General features: G+C 42.9%; 1 protein-coding gene across 11 annotated transcripts in view; it reads left to right on the top strand.

The window, feature by feature from the left end:
- The first annotated feature begins 235 nt into the window (after positions 1–235).
- The window catches only part of DLEC1 (DLEC1 cilia and flagella associated protein), a 71,771-nt gene continuing 50,863 nt past the window's right edge, over positions 236–21,143 (top strand). For 4 of the 11 annotated variants that reach the window (XR_004626039.1, XR_004626038.1, XM_034662236.1 and 1 more), the window contains exons 1-6: positions 237–982; positions 1,875–2,025; positions 16,260–16,370; positions 17,725–17,915; positions 18,128–18,348; positions 19,183–19,261. Coding sequence is in view for 9 of the 11 variants with exons in the window: in XM_034662236.1 (XP_034518127.1) it covers positions 584–982; positions 1,875–2,025; positions 16,260–16,370; positions 17,725–17,915; positions 18,128–18,348; positions 19,183–19,261 (1,152 nt within the window). In the remaining 2 variants the exon portion in view is untranslated. Of the gene's footprint in view, positions 983–1,874; positions 2,026–16,259; positions 16,371–17,665; positions 17,916–18,127; positions 18,349–19,182; positions 19,262–21,143 lie in introns of those variants that run through there. The other 7 variants (XM_034662237.1, XM_019794542.2, XM_034662235.1 and 4 more) reach the window with 7 other exon arrangements.

Genomic DNA, 21,143 nt, shown 5'->3' with positions numbered 1-21,143 from the left:
CTCTGTAAAATGATTAAGTTCCTGTCCTTTGTGGTTCCCTGACAAACAACATTTATTGCCACCTTGGGCTTAACCCACTAAACTACCAAACTACGATTGTTTTCCAGTGTCCTCCCTGCTCACCACCCTGGTTTCCGAGTCTAGGTCTCTCTCTCTCTCTCTCTCTCTCTCTCTCTCACACCACACACACACACACACACACACACACACACACACACAAGACTGAGGGCAGAAGCAGCATCTTACTTCCTTTTCTATCTTCAGCTCCCAGCACAAACCTGAAATAGAACCTTTACATAATAAATATTAAACGAGTGAATAATTACTTAACAAATTAGAGAATGGACGCATGAAGAGAGGTAGTCAGGAGCCAGGTTTTGCAACCAGACTGGCCTGGCTCTGCCAATGAACCATTCTCCATACGTGCCTCACACTAAGCTCACTTCAACAAGACCGATGCAAAAGATACGAATGTTTAGGACGACTACAACACCGAAGACACCCCCCCGCGGAGGGAGGCAAAGCGGAAGGGGCGCAGCCGGAAGCGGAAGGGCGGCAAGGAGTTAGCGGCGTTTCAGTTGCCATGGAGACGGGAAGAGCCCGAGGTCGGCAGTCTGCAGAGTCCGGGTCCTACGCATTCCGGGGCGCTACGTGGACGCCGACCTCACACCTGGCCGGGATCCGCAGCCCCAGCGAGTCCACCTGGCTGTCCTCCTTAACCTACTCCGAGACCTTTCACTACGGCTTTGGGGGCCGGGCCCGCCGCGTGGGGCCCCTCACGCTCCAGCCTCTCCCCGAGCCGCAGCTGCTGAGTCTGCGCCCCACCTCGCTGCTCACCCAAGACATCTCGCACTTGCTCACCGGCGTCTTCCGCAACTTATACACTAATGAGGTGATCGGTGAGGACCTGAGCGCGAGCTTGATCAAGGCCCGCGGCAGCGAGGATGCGCGCCACGAGGAGTTCGTGGACGAGCTGCAGCGGGTAAGGCGGCCCCGGAGCCCCGCGCGCTCCCTGCCGGTGCTCACCGAGAAAGCGGTGGCGTCGCGTCCGCGGACAGTGCGGGGGACCCAGGGCGCGCCCCTAGAAAGGCAGGGGACTCAGCCGCTCGATAAGTGCCAGCACTTGCCGGGTTCCAGGCCCTGGGGATGCAGCTAGGAAAGCGCTAAGTCCCTGCCGCAGTGGTTGGGCGGTCTAGTGGAAAGGCAGGCTATCCGCATGTTTACATAAATACGTGCATAAGGCATATGTCTGTAGCACCTATCCATCTTCATTTGTCTACGTGCATACACACATGAAATACTGCATATATAAATTAAAGGACTGGGGCAGATAGCCGAATAGTTGTTGTTCCCTGGAGATGATAAAGCTAAAAGTCACCCCCTTTGGGGTGCCCGTCTTTGTGTCACAAACCACAGTCGTAACGTAAGCATTCATGCCCAGACTTGAGGAAGCATGTCTCGTCTCTGGAAGGCAACTGTTTCCTCATCTGTGCAAGGAGGAAGGCAGCTGACTTGGATCCTCTTTGCTGAGGAACCCCTTAAAGGGAGTCTCAGGTGAGGTGGGCATCTGGGTGGCACGCCCCTGTCTACCACAGATGGTGTGCTAACTTGTGTTTGCTCTGTCAGAGTTTGGGTGGCAGCTGTGAAGGCAGGGGGTACATTTTCAGGCCTGGCTGTTTCTGACTTTACTATGAAACCTTTAAGCCATTTCCCTCTGTGGGTCTCAGGTTTCACATCTGTTAGGTTGGGCCAGATGGTTTCCATAGTTCTGTGACTGTTCTGTGCTTGACAGGAAGCCCGATGCTGGGGAGGGAGGGTGAGTAAAGCTCTGCGATCTCAGCATATTTCTGTGCATTTGATGATCTACCTGCCAGATTCGGGAGCTCTATAAGCAGCGACTGGATGAAATTGAAATGTTGGAGAGACATATCATTCAGGCCCGCGCACGAGCTCTTGCAGAGAAAGAACGGATCATGCAACTGGCCGAAGTGCATGTCCTCGATACCTTTGTCAAGATGCCTCCAGGTGTGTATAACCTGATTCCCCAGGTGTTAATATATACTAATATTAATAATATTAATAAAGATTTTAATATTCCCCAGGTGTTGCAGTGTTTGCTCCATGATCTACTCTGTAGTCTTCTTGTGAACATTTGGAGATGAAATTGCAGATGTGATGTTTCATTACCACAAAACACTCTAACATGCTTGTCTCCAAAACAGGGACTTTCTCCTATGTAATCAGCATACAACCATTCAAGCCTAGAAATTAGCATTTGTGTGACACCAACCTCCAAATTACAGATCCCATTCAGATTTCACCAGCTGTCCCACAGTGGCTTTTTCTCTTCTATGAGCCAGGACTCTGTCTAGGATGTCATGTTGCATGTGATTGTCAAGACGCATTTTTAGAGTCTTTAGTGTTGAAGAATTCCTTGATCTTTTCTTGTCTTTCATGTTCTTTAAAAAAATTTATTTTCTGGGGCGCCAGGGTGGCTCAGTCAGTTAAGTGTCTGACTCTTGATTTTGGCTCAGGTCATGATCCCAGGGTTTTGGGATCAAGCCTTGTGTTGGGCTCCATGCTGGGCTTCGAGCCTGCTTGAAATTGTCTCTCTGTATCTCTCTCTCTCTCTTTCTTTTCCCCCCTCTGCCCCTCCTCTCTCTTTCTCAACCTCTCAAAAAGAATTTCTTTTTTATTTGAGTGCAGTTGACTTACAAGTTACATTAGTTTCATGTGTACAACTTAGTTATTTGTCAAGTTTATACACGATACTATGCTCACATACCTGGAGCTCCCATCTGCCCCATACCTCACTATCACAGTGTCAGTGACAGCATTCCTTATGCTCTGCCTTTTATCCCGGTGACCTTTCATTCCATAATCGTCTTTCATGTTCTTGACAGTTGTGTTTTTCTCCACAAATGTTTTTATTGTGGTAAAAGATGCATAAAATTTACCATCTTACCTATCTGTAAGTGGGCAGTTCAGTGGTAGTAAGCACATGTATAATGTATGAACATCACGACCCTCTGTCCCCAGAACTCTTCATTTTGCAAAACTGAAACTCTGTATCAATTAAACAATAACTTCCCATTCCCCTTACCCCAGCCCCTGGCAACCACCATTCTACTTTTTTTTTAACAATACAATTTTTTAAAATAATACAATTTTTTTAAAGATTTTATTTATTTGAGAGAGAGAGCAAGCAGAGGCAGAGGGAGAAGCAGACTCCCCGCTGAGCAGGGAGCCCTATGGGCGGCTCGATCCCAGGACCTTGAGATCATGACCTGAGCTAAAGGCAGACGCTTAACCAACTAAGCCACCCAGGCACTCCTGTCTTTACAATTTAGACTACTCTAAGTACGTCATATAAGTAGAATCATACAGTATTTGTCTTTTGTGACTGGCTTATTTCACTTAGCTTAGTGTCCTCAAGGTTCACCCATGTTGTAGCCTGTGTCAGAATTTCCTTCTTTTTTAAGACAATAATATTCTGTTGTATATCTCTACCACATTTTGCTTATCCATTCACCCATTGATGGTTACTTGGGTTGCTTCCACATTTTGGGTATCATGAAAATGCTGCTCTGAACAAGGGGTGTACAGATACCTCTTTGAGACCCTACTTTCAATTCTTTTGGGTGTATACCCAAAGGGGGAATTGCTGGCTCATATGGTAGTTCTATTTTTAATTTTTTGAGGAGCCACCATACTCTTTCCCACAGCGGCTGTGTCATTTTCACATTCCCACCAAGAGCGCACCAGGATTTCCATTTCCCCACATCCTTGCCAACACTTGTTGTTTTCTGGTTTTTTGATAGTCGCTCCTCTAATGCGTGTGAGGTGGTATCTTATTTTTGATTTGCATTTCCCTGCTAATTAGTGATATTGAGCGTCTTTTCATGGACTTTTGGTCATTTGTATTTCTTCTTTGGAAGATATACAAATTTCAAACCCATTTTTTAATCTTTTTTTAAATTGTTGACTGTGCCTTGGTATTGTATCAAGGCTTATGAGAAATCATTGTCAAATCCAATGCTGTGAAACTTTTGCCCTATATTTTCTTCTGAGAGTTTTATTGTTTTAGGTCTTACATTTAGGTCTTTGATTAGATTTTTTAAGTGGAGTATAATTAACATACAGTGTTGTATTAGCTTCAGGTGTACGATGTGATGATTCAACAATTCTATACATTACTTAGTGCTCATCATGATAAGTGCACCCCCCTTTTCTTTTGAAACTGAGTCTGTTTTATTGGCTCTAAATAAAATTTTGTGCTTAATGGAACTAGCTTCTACAAATTCTTAAGGGATCTTAATGTACAAGATGTTCCAAAATAGCCAAGACCCAAATTTTGTGTTTAGTAAAAGCAAATGGCATTAAGTGCCATTTGAAGAAAATTCTCCATTACAAAATTGGAGAGCCACCTAATATCCTGCCAGCGGACTAACACCTACCACTCCGTTTGCGTCATCAAAGAGAATGACACTAAAGCTGGACTCAGCCTCTCCCCACTGACTTCATTTCTTTACACATCCCTGCTCCTTAACCTTGTGGCAGGCGAATTAGGCAGTGATCTCCCCATGTTCTCTGGGCAATGAGGAAAGAGAGAGGAGCTGGGGGAAGCTCAGGAAGGAGCGCTTGCCTCTGCACCAGAGTTTACTGCCCTGAGTTAAGTAAGCTTCATCCCTGTGTTACAGATGACACTGAGACTGCACAAGTTTTGCTACCTTGTTCAAGGTCACCCAGCTAGTAAGTGGTGGGAGGTCCTTTTTTCAAAGTGAAATTTATACTCTTGGAGTGGCTGATACACCATCCAAATAAGGAAAGATATAGGTTTGAGTTTTTTGGGAAGGGAAGGATAAACTTAACATGAGAGTGTCTTCAGTGGTTCTAACCTTGGGGCAGTGCTGTCCTCCTTGGGGGCATGCAGACATGTTTGCAAGCATCTATGGTGTGCCAGTAAGGGGGAGGGGTGGGTTGTGTTCCTGGCTCTTAGTACTCCACGGGCCAGGGATGCTCAGACACGCTGCAGTGCTCAAGATGGTTCCACACAACGAAATATCTATCCCAAGATGCAAATAGTTGCCTGTTGAGTAACACTATAGGCGCCTCATTAAGTTCATGATTACAAGTGATGAAATTACTTTAACTCCCTTTGGCATGAAGTCAGACTAAGAGATGCAGTGACTCACGGTAAGTGTACTCTTAATCCCTTTCATTTCACCCACCACCCCACCCACCTCCCCTTTGGCAACCACCAGTTTGTTCTCTGTATTTAAGAGTCTGTTCTTTTATTTGTCTTTTTTTCTTTGTTCATTCGTTTTGTTTCTGAAATTCCACATATGAGTGAAACCAAATGCTTATTGTAGCATTATTTACAGCAGCCAATATATGGAAGCGCCCAAGTGTCCATCAGTAGATGAATGGATAAAGAAGATATGGTATGTAAATACAACGAAATATTACTCAGCCATAAAAAAGCATGGATCTTGCCATTTGCAACAACATGGATGGAACTAGAGGGTATAATGCTAAGTGCAATAAGTCAGAAAGAGAAAGACAAAGGTCTTTGACTAACTTTGATATGTTTTATACGGTGTTAGATAAGGGTCCAACCTCATTCTTTTGCGTGAGGATATCCACTTTCCCCAGCATCATTTGTTGAAAACACTATTCTTTCCTCATTGAATGGTCTCGGCATCCTTGTCAAAAATCATTTGACCATATATGCGAGAGTTTATTTCTGGGCTTTTTATTCTATTCCATTTGTTTCTATATCTGTCTTTATGCCAGTACCATATTATTTTGATTATCATAGCTTTGCAGTAAGTTTTCAAATTAGGAAGTGTGAATCCTCTAGTTTTGTTCGTTCAAGATTGTTTTGGCTATTGGGGATTCCTCAAGATTCCGTATGCATTTTAGAATGGGTTTTTCTATTTCTGCAGAGAACATCGTTGGGATTTTGATAGGGATTTCATTGACTCTGTAGATCACTTTGGGTAGTATGGACATTTTAGTATTAAATCTTCCAATCCATGAGCATGGGATGAGTTTCCACTTATTTATGTCATCTTTAATTTCCTTCAGCAGTGTTTTGTACTTTTCATTGTAAAAATCTTTCACCTTTTTAGCTAACTTTTACATATTTTATTCTTTTTGATGATGTTTTAAATGGAATTGTTTCCATAATTTCCTTTCCAGATCGTTCATTGTTAATGGATAGAAATACAACTGATTTTTGCATGTTGACTTTGTGTCCTGCTGTTTTGCTAAATTCATTTATTCTAAAGGGTTTGTGTGTGTGTGTGTGTGTGACCTTTAGGGTTTTCTACATATAAGGTCATATCTACAAACACATAAATTTACTACTTCCTTTCCAATTTAGATTCCTTTTTCTTTCTTGCCTAATTGCTCTAGTTAGAACTTCCAGCACTATGCTGACTAGAAATAGTGAAAGCAGGGATTCTTGCCTTGTTCCTGATCTTAGAGGAAAAGCCTTCAGTCTTTTACCATTGAGTATGATGTTTGTTACTTGTTTTCTGTCTGTGGCTTTTATTATGTTGAGGTAGTTTCCTCCGAGTCCTAGCTTTTTTAGTGTTTTTATCATGAGAGGGTATTGAATTTTGTTTAATGTTATTTCTGCATCAATTGAGATGATCATATTATTTTTTCCCTTCATTCCACTAATGTGGTGTATTACACTGATCAATTTTCATATGTTGAACTCCCCTTGCTTTCCGGGAATGGATTTCACTTGGTTGTGGTGTATAATCCATTCAATAAGCAGCTGGATTCGATTTGTTAGTATTCTGCTGAGGACTTTTGCATTGAGGTTCATAAGAGTTATTGGTCTATAGTTTTTTTGTAGTGTCTTTGTCTGGCTTTGGTATCAGAGTAATGTTGACCTTATTATAGAATGAGTAAGTCCATTTTTTTTTTAAACTTAAGAAGATTTGGTATTAGTTCTTTAAATGTTTGGTAGAATTCACCAGTGAAACCGCCAGGTCTAGGACATTTTTGCCGGGGGGGAGACTTTTGATTACTGATTAAATCTCCTTACTAGTTATAGGTCAATTCAGATTTTCTATTTCTTTGGGATTTTGTCTTTGTGGGTTTCATGTTTCTAGGAAGTTGTCCATTTTATCTATGTTATCCAATATGTTGGTGTAGAATTGTTCTTAGTACTCTCTTATAATCTTATTTATTTCTGTGGCATCAGTGGTAACATCCCCACTTTCATGTCTGATTTTAGTCATTTGGGTTTTCTCTTTTAGTTGATCTAGCTGAAGTTTTGTCAATTATGTTGATTTTTCTGAAGAACCAACTTTTAGGTTCATTGATTTTCTCTGTTGTTTTTCTGTTCTGTATTTATCTGTGCTCTAGTCTTTGTTATTTCCTTCATCTAGCTTTGGGTTTAGTTTTTCTAAAGTTCTAAACTTAGGTTGCTGATTTGAGATCGCTCTTGTTTTTAAATGTGTTTATAGCTGTAAGTTTCCTCTTTAGCACCACTTTCTTTTTTTTTTTTTTTTTAAAGATTTTATTTATTTACGACAGAGATAGAGACAGCCAGCAAGAGAGGGAACACAAGCAGGGGGAGTGGGAGAGGAAGTAGCAGGCTCATAGCTGAGGAGCCTGATGTTGGGGCTCGATCCCAGAACGCCGGGATCACGCCCTGAGCCAAAGGCAGACGCTTAACCACTGTGCCACCCAGGCGCCCCTAGCACCACTTTCGTCGTGTCCTATAAGTTCTTATATGTTATGTTTTCAGTTTCATTATTTGTCTCTAAGTAGTTTCTAATTCCATTGTGATTTCTTCTTTGATCCATTGTTTGTTTAAAAGTGTATTGTTTAGGGACACCTGTGTGGCTTAGTTGGTTAAGCATCTGTCTTCGGCTCAGGTCATGATCCCAGGGTCCTGGGATCGAGTTCTGCATCGGGCTCCTGCTCTGCAGGGAACCTGCTTCTCCCTCTGCCTCTCTCTCTTTCATGAATAAATATACAAAATATTTAAAAAAATAAAATAAAAGTGTATTGTTTAATTTCCACAGTTTAGTGAATTTTTCCAGTTTCCTTCCATTACTGATTTCTAACTTCATCCCATTGTTGTCAGAGAAGATGCTGTGTACGATATCTATCTTTTAAAATCTACTGGGATTCAGTTTGTGGCCTTCCATATGATCTAGGAAATGTCCCATATGCACTGGAGAGGAACATTAAGCTGCTGTTTTGGAGCAGTGTTCTGTCTGTGTCTGTTAGATCTACTTGGTCTATTGTGTTCTTCAAGTCCTCTGTTTCCTTACTTATCTTCTGTCTGGTTTTTCTATCCATTATTGTAAAAGCGGTACTGAAGGCTCCAACTAGTATGGTAGAACTGTCTATTTCTCTCTTCAATTCCGTCAATTTTTACTTCATTATTTTGATGACCTGTCATTAGCATTTAAATGTTTATAATTGTTTGATCTTATTGTTGTACTGAAACTTTAATTAATATATAATGTCTTTTTTTGTGTCTTGGAAACTTTTGGTTTTAAAGCCTATTTTGTCTGATATTAGAATAGCCACCCCTTTTGGTGTTTTTGCATGGAATACTATCAGTTACTTTTTGGTTACTATTTGCATGGAATATCTTTTTTCATCCTTTCACTTACATTCTATTTGTGTCTTGGATCTAAAGTGAGGCCATTATAAACAGTATATAGTTGGATCATGTCTTTTAGCCATTCTACCAACCTGTCTTTTGATTGGGGAATTTAATCTATTTACATTAAAGTAATTACTGATAAGGATGTGTATGCCTTATAGGTCTTTTGTTTCTTATTTCCTGCATTACTGTCTTCTTTTGTGTTGGGTCAGTTTTTGTGTGTGTGTGTCTGTGAAATGTTTAAATTCCTTTTTAATTTCTTTTGTGTATATAAACTGGTTTCTTGATTACCATGGGGATCACATTTAAGAACCTAAAGTTATAACACTCTAATTTGAATTTATACCAGCTTGACTTCAGTAACATACAAAAACTCTACTTCTTTACAACTCCATCCCCACCCTGTTAGGTTGTTGATGTCATGTCACAAAATTACATGTCACAGAATTACATCTTTATACACTGTGTGCCCAGAAACATAAACTAGCAATTCTTTTTTTAAAAAGATTTTATCTATATATTTGAGAGAGAGAGGACGATCTGGGTGGGGTGGGGGGGCAGAGGGAAAGGGAGAAGCAGGCTCTGCACTGAGCAGGGAGCCCGATATGGGGCTTGATCCCAGACCCTGGGATCATGACCTGATCTGAAGGCAGATGCTTAACACACTGAGCCACCCAGGTGCCCATAAACTAACAAGTCTTTTAAATGCATTAGTTCTTTAAATTATGTAGAAAAAAAGACTTGAGTTATAAACTGAAGTTACTATAATACTAGGGTTTAGACTAATACTTTTTTTTCTTTAAATAATATTCTCTTAAATCATGTAGAAAACTTTCACGATTTCCCACGTATTTACCTTTTTTGAGATCTTTATTTCTCCATACAGCTTCAGGTTATTGTCCAGTGTCCCTTCATTTCACCTTGCAGGACTCCCTTCAGCATTTCCTGTAGGCAGGTCTTGTGGTAACGGACTCCCTCAGCTTTGCTTAACTGGGAATGGCTTAATTTCCTCCTTACTTGTGAAGAACAGTTTTACTGGATATAGGATTTTTGATTGACAATTTTCTTCTTTTAGCACTTTGAATACATTGGCCCACTGCCTTCTGGCCTCCAAAATTCTTAGAAATCTGTCAACAGCCTTATTGAGGATCCCTTGTATGTGATAAGTGACTTCTCTCTTGCTGTTGTCAAGATTTTCTCTTTGTGTCTTTCAGAAGTTTGATTATAATGTGTTTCAGTGTGAGTCTCTGAGTTCATCTTATTTACAGTTCATTGAGCTGCTTGGATGTTTATATTCATGTATTTCATTCAGTTTGGGAAGTTTGTAGCTATTATTTCTTCAGATATTCTCCCTGCCCCTTTCTCCTCCTCTGGGACCCCCACATGTGTGTGTTGGTCTCTTTAATGGTGTCCCATGGGTCCTCTACCTCTGTTCACTTTTCTTCAATCTTTTTCCTTTCTGTTCCTCAGACTTGATAATTTCCATTGTCCTATTTTGATTCTTCTACCTGCTCAAATCTGACTTTGAATCTCTTTGATAGTGAATTTTTCGTTTTTAGTTATGGTACTTTTCAGTTCCAACATTTCTTTCTGGTTTCTTTTTAGGTTTTCATTCTCCTTTTTGACATTTACATTTTGTTCGTACATTGTTTTCTTGACTTTCTCCACATCTTCCTTTAGTTCTGTGGGCATCTTTAACACAGTTGTTTTATAGTCTTTGGCGTGTCTGCAATCAGGTCTTTTTCAGGGACAGTTTTTGGTTGATTGATTTCCTTTGAATGGGACACATTCTCTTGTTTCTTTGTATGTCTTGTGATTTTTAAAAAAAGATTTATTTATTTGAGAGAGAGAGAGACAGAGATAGCGAGAGAGAGCACAAGTGGGGAGGAGAGGAAGAAGCAGGCTCCCCGCTGAGCAGGGAGCCCAACGCGGGGCTCCATCCCAGGACTTTGGGATCATGACCTGAGCTGAAGGCAGAGCCTAATGACTGAGCCACCCAGGCATTCCACTTGTGATTTTTTTTTTTTTAAGTAAACTCTATACCCAACTCTGTCTTGAGATCAAGAGTCACATGCTGTACCTACTGAGTCACTCAGGCACTCCTCCTTGTGGTTTTTTTAGTTGAAACCTGGATATTTGAATCTAATAATATGTGAACTCAAGAAATCAGATTCTCCCCCTCCTTGCCATTTTTGTTTACTGTTTTTATTTTTATTTTAACTGTAGGCTGTCTGTGCCAAGAGTCAGCCTGAGGTGTAAACTTAAGGTTTTCTCAGGTCTTTTCTGAGATTTTCCCTGGGCATGTGCAGTCATATTCTAATTTCCCTCACATCTGCAGTTGTTTTTGAATGTCCTAGTCCTTAATATCTGGCTCCCAAAAGGGGAAAAAAGGGAAGGTCAATGAGCGGGGAAAGGCATTGGCCCTTTAAATTGCCTAGAATTAAAAAAAAAAAAAAATTGCCTAGAAGTCACTTCTGCTGCAGGGAGAGGGGCTTGCAGCAGTGGAGGAGGGACCACAGCAATGGCTGCTGGGTTCTTTTTCTACACCCCTGTGATCAGAAGCAGTAATATGAAGTCAGAGCACATCCCTGGTACTTGGAAGATGCAGTCCTTTTTGCTCATGCAGGCTCCCACAAACTGCACGCAGGTTGCTCCAGGAACGAGTAACAGGTGCTTGCCATCGGAGTCGGACTGTGGCTGGGTTGCTCCTACTCTGCTAAGAGTTGGTGTTAACTGCTGTTTACTTCCACGTCTTCCCCAGAAGTTCCGAGCCTTCCCTAGCCTCCAGAGATCCAAAATAGCTACATTAGAGTGCACTGCAGTTGTCGTCTAAGTGAGGAAAGGATTTCTGGTGCTTCCTACCCCACGTCTTCACAGAATCCTCTCTTGATGGTTCCTGGCTGGCCTTTCATCCCATAGGATGGCTCTCGCTTCCTTGTGACCAGACTCTGACTCATTCTGGGCAGCAATACCGCAGAAGTTTGGGGCCCTCTTCTCACTGCAGCGGTTAGAAGGCTCAGGTGGTATTAACCTGGATCACCTGGCTCACCTGGTCAAGCTGGCATCTGCTGGAGTCTGTCTACATTGAATTCTCCAAATTAAATGATAGCTGATTAGTATTCATGGAGAGGTGTCCAGATTTCACCAATTCTCCTTCCTCCTCAAAGCTCCATTGCTGCCAACATTCACGGAAAAGTCTTTTTTTCACTCAAGTCACTTCCACGGCAACACTTCCTTTGATCAATTTACTTGTTAAAGAAATTGGGTTCTTTTTCCTCTAGATTTGTCTGTAGTCTAGATTTTGCTGATTTCAACATGGTGATGTTGCTTAACCTGTCTTCCTGGTTCCTGTATTTCCTGTAATTCAGTAATTAGTTCGAGAGACTTCGTGAGGTTTAGATCCAGTTTTTTTGTGGGGGAAGGGGCGAGACCACTTGATAGGTTGTGCTGTGTGCTGTCTTCAGGAGGTATGTGATGTCTGATGTCTCTCCTTCTGTGATGCTGGTGGCCTTTGCCTGGATCTATTATTTCATTAAGGGTTGTAAATTACAACACAATGCTAATGGTACTGGTACTTCCATAAAGAGAAACTTTTCGGCTACTACTATGATTACCCCAAGGTATGAACGGGCAGGATTAATTCTTTCCCCTTATTTGCCACTTTTTATTTTATTTTACTATTTTTTAAAGATTTTATTTATTTATTTGACAGGGAGAGAGAGCACAAAGGGGGAGTGGCAGGCAGAGAGAGGGGGAGAAGCAGACTCCCCGCTGAGCAGGGAGCCCAACACGGGACTCGATCCCAAAACTCTGGGATCATGACCTGAATGGAAGGCAGACGCTTAACTGACTGAGCCACCCAGGCACCTCTATCTGCCAGTTTTATAAATAACGAGTTGGTTCCCCTAGCATCCTCCACAGGTGACTAAAGAGGTTTGTTGTTTGATTTTCCGTATTATTATGAACTCATGGATTTCATAACTACAGTTATATTTATTATCTTTATTAATGCTCAGATTGTCCCATCTTTGGCCAATTGGAGCCTTTCAAGTTTAACTCTTTTGCTACAAGAGCAGTTGTCTTTGATAACTTCCTTATTTCCTGGAATGGTCAAATGTTCCAGGCTTATCTTATTGCCCCAGACCCGGAATCAGCCATTTCTCCAAGAAGGCCTAGTTCCTTTTATTGTCCCCAAAGACTTTGGTCTATCCTCCTGCATCCCTGAAAGTCATCATTTTCCAGTGCAATAGGCAGAAGGGACTATGCTTTTAGGATTGGGAGACCCAGTGTATCTGTGGCCAGAGGGAGGGAGAAGTGGAAGATGTATTGGCTCAGAAAGGCATTATACTTACGGGGTCCTACTGGGGACCAGATGCTACGTAAGATGCTTTATGTAGGTTATCCCACTGAAGCCTTCCAACAACCCTGTGAGGTAGGTTTTCTCTCAATTTTAGAGCTGCGGGAACTCAACTGAGAGAAAGGGTCAAATAACTTCCCTAACTTCGCATAACTCAAAAGGGCCAGGAGCCAGATTTGGACTTGAGTGAGTCGGCTGTCAGAGCCAGCCTCTCTTCTCTCAGGAGCAGGAGGAAGGATTGTTGACCAGACCAGGCCGGGTGTCACACAGGTGTCAATGACTTCCCTCAGGGCGTGGCTCTGAGTGTGAGGCCCTGAACTGGGTCAGGCCCGGCACCTCTGAGGCTCAGCCCAGCTGACAGTGAACTGGCTGTGTGTGTTCTGGATCTCCTGTTCCCCTGCCTCCACCGCGGAGGAGTCGGGTAGCTCCCAGGACCCTGCCCTCCATTGTGGATTTGGCAAAGATCGTTGGTAGCAGATTCTGTAGAGGTCCCCCTAGTGCCGGGAGTCCAACACTGTTCCTGGGATTCTATTGGCTAGAGATCAAGGGGGATGAAATAATTGTTTGGTTGTTTTTAAATGAAAGTGAAACAAAACACTGAGAACTGAGAAACAAACCTCAGTCAGGGGAGTTTTTCAATGACCTTCATTTTATTTTTTACCCAAGATAATATTATTATGATCAGGCATTATCTGCCCCGGTTTCTCAGCCTTCTGCTGGTAATGTGTCTCTCTTTTATTTCAAAAGTAGCAGAAGTAGAGACCTTGATCCAGTTCTGAGGACATTCCTCCAGTTTCTGGTTGGGCGAGGTGACCCAAGAACCTCCTTACATTCCCCTAAAACTTATCTTATTTGAGGCACAGAGGCAGCTTCTCTCTGTTTGCTAATACAAGTGTCACAAGCTAGAAAACATGTAAATTCTCCAGACAGAAGGGGAAGATCAGAACATCTTGTGCTTTCATTCCCTTCCACTGCTGATAAATTGTCCATGTTGTCTCTTGGGGAGGGAACAGAGCCATGCGCAGGAGCCTAGGGTTGGTGCAGGAAGCCCACTCTTCCCGGGTGGAGGACGATGCCCACAAGGCCAGTGCAGGGTGTTCCAAGGCTCACATTGTCCAGGCCGGACATGGAGAGAGACTTTCCAAAGAGTTGACATACAAACTGCCCCCTGCTTCTGCAGACATAACACCTAACTGCCCACAGCCTGGGGGAGGACTGCGGAGAGATGGTATCAGAAGAGAGAGGCTCTATCTTTCCACATGAATATTTCAAATAGGCCACCACCAAAGTCCTTGGGACCTGGGATGGAACAGAATTTGGCATTCCTGCCACCCCCTGCTGAGGTCTCTGTATTGCAAAGGAGAGGCCAGGCATTTCCCAGAATGCAACTTTCCCCCTTGGTTCCATGTTAGGTCACTCATGAAAGGCTCTTGGTGAGTTTTGGAGGAGGAGGTCACTATTCTCCAGAAGCAGTAGCAGACAGATGACTGAGCAGCTGTGAGTTTCACAGCAGCTTCTAGATAACTTCTTGAGAAGCCCCTGCCTCAGTGCTGCTGGCTGAAGTCAGTAGTGGTAGTTTCCCTGACTTCAATCTCCCATTCCATATCCCCTGCATTCAACCCCTTTATATTTGACATGCAGAGGGTGATTTCTGTTTTCCTCACCGAACCCTGACTGTAACAGTAACTAGGCCAAACCTTGAAATTCCTAAATTAGAAAGTATTATTGGAGAAACACATATTCTTTGCTTGTCTTACCCTTGGTAATAGGAAACTTCTAAAGGACAAGGCCATGTAGGTTAATGGAGCAAGCAACAAAGTTTGAGAATTTCTGAATCTTCCATTCATCTTATTTGTTCCTTAATTTTTATCAATGTGTTAATGTACATGGTTTTAAAAAAATCAAATAGTTTAGAAAATCTTCTAAGGAAATATAAAAAGCCTCCGCCCATGCATGCCATTATAAATTTGTCCAAACCCATAGATCTTCAGCACCAAGAGTGAACTGTGATGTGAAGTATGGACTTTGTGTGATGACCGTGTGTCAGTGTGGGATTATCAGTTGGAACAGGTGTACCACTCCGGGGGGGGGGTGTTGATGGTGGGGGCGGCTGTGCGTTTGTGGGGCCAGGGGTTCTATGGGACATCTCTGTTCCACCCAATTTTTCTACAAACTTAAAAGTGCTCTAACAAATAAAATCTAGGGATGCCTGGGTGGCTCAGTCAGTTAAGCATCTGCCTTTGGCTCAGGTCATGATCTCAGGGTCCTGGGATCGAGTCCCTCATAGGGCTTTTTGCTCAGTGTGGAGCCTACTTCTCCCTCTGCCCACTGCTCCCCCTGCTTGTGCTCTCTCTTTCTCTGACAAATGAATAAACTCTTAAAAAAACCCAATAAAATAAAATTAAATTAAATTAAAAATAGTCTGTTGAAAAAAATCCTCCATGTCACCTCTCTCAGTCTCGGCCCACCTGCCAAAGGTGGCCATTTTTAGCTTTAATTCTTCTGGTTACCTCCAAATAATATGTCTCTACTACTTTTTCTTGGCTCATCAGCCATGGATATTAATGACTGACTTCTCACTCTATTAAATGAGATTTTTTTTTTCTCATGTGTCAGTGGGTCTGTTGGGAGTTGGCTGATCTATCTGGGCTTGGCTGGCTAGACCAGCTTTAAGCTGTGGGCCCAGCTGAACTTGGCTCCTTGCTACAAGTTAGGCTCAAGTCTGCTCCACATGGATTCATGCTGGAGTCTAAGATAAAGAGGCGGGAGCTCTTCTCGTGATGATGGCAAAGGCGCAAGAGAGAAGGCTCAGCTCTGCAGACCCCTGCCAACATCTCATTGGCCAAAGCACATCACATGGCCAAAGTCAAGGGTGAAGAAGGACGCTCTGTCTCTAGTAGAAGGAGCTGCAAAGTCATGTGGCAAAGGGTGTGGACAGAGCGAAGGGTGAAGGATTGGGGCCATTTCTTTAAGCTACCATACTTTCCTTAATTATATTTTATTAATAGACCTCTCCTTGAGTCACACAGTACTTTAGCTCAAATAATACCACAGCCCAGCATTACCTAATGGTTGGCCTCTGTGAAGTGGCTGGTCAACATTTGCTGATGAATTTCTGAAATCTCAAAAATGACCACAGAGTTCTTAGAAAGAATTTTGTGAGATAGTTTAGATTTGAAGGATGAGAAAGTTTGGGGTGCAGGTTCTTTAACGTCAGTCTGGCTTCAAATACCGTTGTCCTTCTTCCCTTCTATGTAGCAAAGTCTATGTTCAGATGGTGTGTGGACAGTGAGTTGCTACAGAAACACCATTTGATCTGCCCAGACGATTACTACGGTGATGCGGTGCCATTTTGCTCTGCCCCTAAAGGTAAGGCTTCTGTGCTCTGCGAGGGCCTCTGCTCTCATTCTGGGGAAGTTCTTTAGGAACGCGACCACACACTGGCCACTTTTGCTGCCATTTCCTATTGATTTTCCCCCGTTTTGTTTAATTTTGATAGTGACTATTGGGAGGGTCAGCTCTAAGCATGCCGCTTCCTCTCTGGCTCCCTAACACCTGCAAGACAAAAGTCTCAACTCCTGCACGTGGAATTTGCACCCTTGTCAGCTGCTCAACACCAAGAGAGATGTAAATGTTTAGAAAAGTAGTTGAATGAACCAAGAGAGGGAGGGACTGAAGACAGATAAGTAAGGGAGCAAGCTCCTGCGGCAGTCAGAACATGGACCGTGGGGTTTTTCCATACCCCACACAGGAAAAGAGCAACTTGACATTCTTTGAGTTTAGTGGGAAGACTGGGTAGGGAGGCAGAAAGGATATATATGCGTGTGTGTGGTGTCGGGCCAGTTTCCTGTGGTGCGGGAGGCAAGATCTTCTGAGAGTGAGTGGGGTGGGAGCTGCGCTGTGGGGTTAAGCTGGGAGGTAGACTTTTGGGAGTGTCAGCGTATGGATAGGGAGAAGTCGCTCTGTGGATCCGGTGGCCACATATCAGGATGGCCCAGTGGCACCAGGTTTGGAAGATGAGCTGTCTAGGCACCCCAGTCAGTGGGACTCTGGTGACCTCTGAGGCTTTGGAGCTGAGAAGGCATTTGGGGTGGGAAGACTGGGATCCAGAGAATTGAGGGTGCTCATGAGAACAGAGTTCTCTTGACAGCCTGAGCCGTGTAGAGAGGGCAGACCAGAGAGAGGGAGCAGAAGTAAGTGTCACATGGTACTAAGCCACTTAATATTGTGAAGTTAGTTGGGAATTCACCACCTTATGCAGATAAGTAAGGATAGAGTTAACAGGTATTGAGGATTTACCGGTATTGTACTGGTACCAGTTCCTGCTAGCAATGGGCATTCTCCTTTAACCTTTTGGAGATGATCTTAGAGGTATAGAAAGCTAATACAAACTTTGATTCCTCATGTGGACTTTTCAAAAAGCAAGTTCACATATGGGATATGTGTACATGCGTGAGACAGACAGACAGACAGTAGTCTACTTATGTTCTTTGAGCATGTTGGACAATCAGACAAATATGTAACACTCTAGTCTTAAGTCTTGAGTACACGGAATAAGTTCCAGGAGTAATTTTGTACGCTAAAGAGCAATTATGCCCAGCGTAGCAAATGTGAATTTGAGGAAAAAGTACCAAGCTGACTGTGGCTTTGGTGGTTTTGTGTAGTCGTTTTAGAAACGTCCACTTCGTCTGTGGTAGCTCAGTTTGCTTCCCTGGTGCCGCAGGCATCTCCATCCCTGGCTATTCAAAACTCACGTTCAATTGTGAGAAGCATTCTGTCCCAAAGAAGCACCTGACCAAGCAGCTTGAGGATTCCTGCAAGAAGAGGCTCACTGAGTCTAAAGACGAGTTAGCCTACACTGTGGACAGCCTGACGGGGGACTCGTGTTCAAAGGTCAAGCGCAAGGCTGTCAAGGTGGGTGTGGAAGCCTGTGCGTGGTGGTGGGTGTGGGCAGTGGTTACAGCAGGCGACAAGGGGAAGCGGTTCTCGGTGACACAGGAAGCTGCAGGTGGCAGCGATATAGGGAGGGGAGTTTGCATTGCTTGCGGGTGGGTCATGCAGTTGGCCGGATGGCAGCACTCATTCCCCCAGCCTGTCATGGACTCTATTTTTTGTGTGTTTCCAAGAAGGCAGGTCCACCCAGGAATAAAAAGTGGATGAGCCACTTAGCCGTGCCCCAGAGAGAGCTGGAGCGACTTCTGCTTGCCAGAATGGAGAGTCGGAACCACTTCCTAAAAAACCCTCGGTTTTTCCCTCCTAACACTCCCTATGGGGGCAAGTCTCTTCTCTTTCCTCCCAAGAAGCCAGTACTGATGGGAGATTTCCAGGGTGGAGATTTGGAGCAGAGGTGGGTCTTTCCCTGACTTGGATTTATCAGAACGTCGGACCTGTGGGAGTAAACCCAGAATGTCCCGGGTCTGGTCTGGACTTTTAGGGGGTGGGTGGGGGTGGGGGCGGGGGACGGGATGTCAGTAGCAGAACAGAAGGGCTTCAGGGCTTCAGGGCTTCAGGGCTCCCCATGGACCTGGCCTTCGGACATCCCTCAGAGGCCTGGGTTTTTGCTTTTCTGACCTGCCAGGGTTTTGAGGGATCAGGGGGTTAGTGCTGGTCCCCTGCTTCCTTCTGAACAGTCTTGGTCTGTAGCCATGTGCTCTTCCGTTGCACTCATATGTCTCGGAAAATGACCCTAAAAATAAAAATATTTAAAACTTGATTAATGCAAATAATATGTATAAATTGTGATTTTCTTTCAGAGAGTGCCTTTGGCTTATTTCATTAATTGTCCTTGTGAAGGGAATGAATGGCTTCATGGGTTCACAGTTTCAGGGGACTTAAAACTATTAACATTTATTAGTCAAATGGTATCTTTTTTATTAAGAAAAATTGGACTAATGTTTTCAAAGAAATACAGCACCTGTATTACAAACCCAGTTAGAATATTGGTGTGGAAACTTCTACTCTGGAATTCAGTATATGCATATTGAAAATGACCACGCAGCTGTGCATACGTTCATGAAGATTCTATCATACAGTAAAATTATTTTGTGACCTGCTTTAACAACAGGAACAAAACCCAGTACATGACATATTGTGATGATCTTTGGCAGTTTGGGTGTATTGATTTTGCACAACTCAAATGGGCAAACTAACAGCGTTTCTCCCCTTGTTTGCCCTCCCACAGTTGTGCTGATACTCCAGTGTTTCTAGCTAAACCGTCAATCGGATTTTTCACAGATTATGAAATTGGGCGAGTTTATGAGGTAAAGATCTTATTTCTTTCCAGCTCTCACTTCATCAGCTTCCTAATGTTTTGATGTCATTCATGGAATTAAAACCATATACAATATTAGAGAAAAAACTGTAATAAACCCTTGTGTGCCCATCACCCACCTTCAGTAATTATCTGCTTTCTGCAAGTCTGGTTTCATCTGTCACTCCCACAACTTCTTTGTGTGTGGGTCTATGTACACATGCATACACTGGAAGTGTTTTAAGGAAAAGCCTAGACATCGGGTCATTTAGTTAATACTTCAGTATGTATCTCTAACAGGTAAGCACTTTTACAAAATAACCATTATCGGGATGCCTGGGTGGCCAGTTAAGCATTGCCTTCAGCTCAGGTTGTGGTCAGAGGGTCCTGGGATCAAGCCCCGCATCAGGCTCTCTGCTCAGTGGGGAGTCTGCTTCTCCCTCTCCCTCTGCCTGCAGCTCACCCTGCTTGGGCTCTCTCTTTTTCTCTCTATCTGACAAATAAATAAATAAAAATCTTTAAAAAATAACCATTATCACACCCAGGAATATTAATATTAATTAATGTTAACTAATAATAATTAATATTAATTAATATTGATCCATGTCTGATTTTCCTCCATTTGTTAAAAAGAAGGTCAGTTTACATTTGGTTTATTTGAATCAGAATTCATTGCATTTGGTTAAAATGTCTCTTTTTTCTCCTTTAGTGGATGATAACTCTTCTACCCCTGCTAGTTTTTCCCCCCAAAGTGGCTGTTTATGCTGCTGTACCCAGTGGGGGAGATTTCTGGTTGTTCCACATCTTCACCAAGACTCAGGCTTTTTCATTTTGACCGTTCTGAAAGGTATCAGAGATTACTCATTGAGCACATTTTCATGTGTCTTTCAGCCATTTGGATATCATCTTTTGTCAACTGTTGGTTTATACCCATTTTTTCTATTGGGTTGGCTGTCTTTTTCTTACTGATTGATAGAATTTTTACTCATATAATATATTTGAGTTCTTTTTCTAATTATTTGTATTGTAAATATCTAATCTCAGATTTTCCCTTTTCAGGGTTTTCTTTTATGGAAGTAGAGTTACACACAGTTACATTAGTTTCAGGTGTATGACGTAGGGATTCGACAATTCTGTGCCTTCTGCTGTGCTCACCAAAGTGTAGCTCCCATCTGTCACCATACAGCGGCATTACAATGGCATTGATGGTATTCCCTGAGCTGCGCCTTTTATCCCTCTGATTTATCCATTCCATAAGTGGAAGCCCATTTCTCCCCCTCCGCTTCACCCATTTTGCCCCTCCCACCTCCCCCCCCCATGAATGAACCATCAGTTCATTCTCTCTATTTATAGGTCTGATTCTGGTTTTTTTGTTTATCTGTTCATTTGTTTGGATTTTTTTTTGGATTCCACATTTAAGTGAAATCACACGACATTTTGTCTTTGTCTGACTTATTTCACTTAGTGTAATGCCCTCTGGGTCCGTCCGTGTTGTCACAAATGGCAAGATTTCATTCTTTTTTATGGCTCAGTAATATTCCATTGTACATATGTGCCATATTTTCTTTATTCATCTACTGGTGGACATTTAGGTTACTTCCGTGTCTTGGCTATTGTAAATAATGCTGTAATAAACCTAGGGATGCTTACATCTTTTCAAATTAGTGTTTTTATTTTCTCTGGGTAAATACCCAGTAGTGGAATTACTGGATCAGAGGGTAGCTCTATTTTTAATTTTTTGAGGAACTTCCGTTCCAGTTTTCGCAGTGGCTGCACCAGTTTGCATTCCCACCAACAGTGCAGGAGGGGTTCCTTTTTCTCCACATCCTCACCAATACCTGTTGTTTCTTGTGTTGTTGATTTTAGCTATTCGGACAGATCTGAGATGGTAT

The sequence above is a fragment of the Ailuropoda melanoleuca genome, chromosome 6 (assembly GCF_002007445.2).
Source record: "Ailuropoda melanoleuca isolate Jingjing chromosome 6, ASM200744v2, whole genome shotgun sequence".
Taxonomy (NCBI): Eukaryota; Metazoa; Chordata; class Mammalia; order Carnivora; family Ursidae; genus Ailuropoda; species Ailuropoda melanoleuca.
This window is presented reverse-complemented; position numbering and strand designations above follow the sequence as displayed.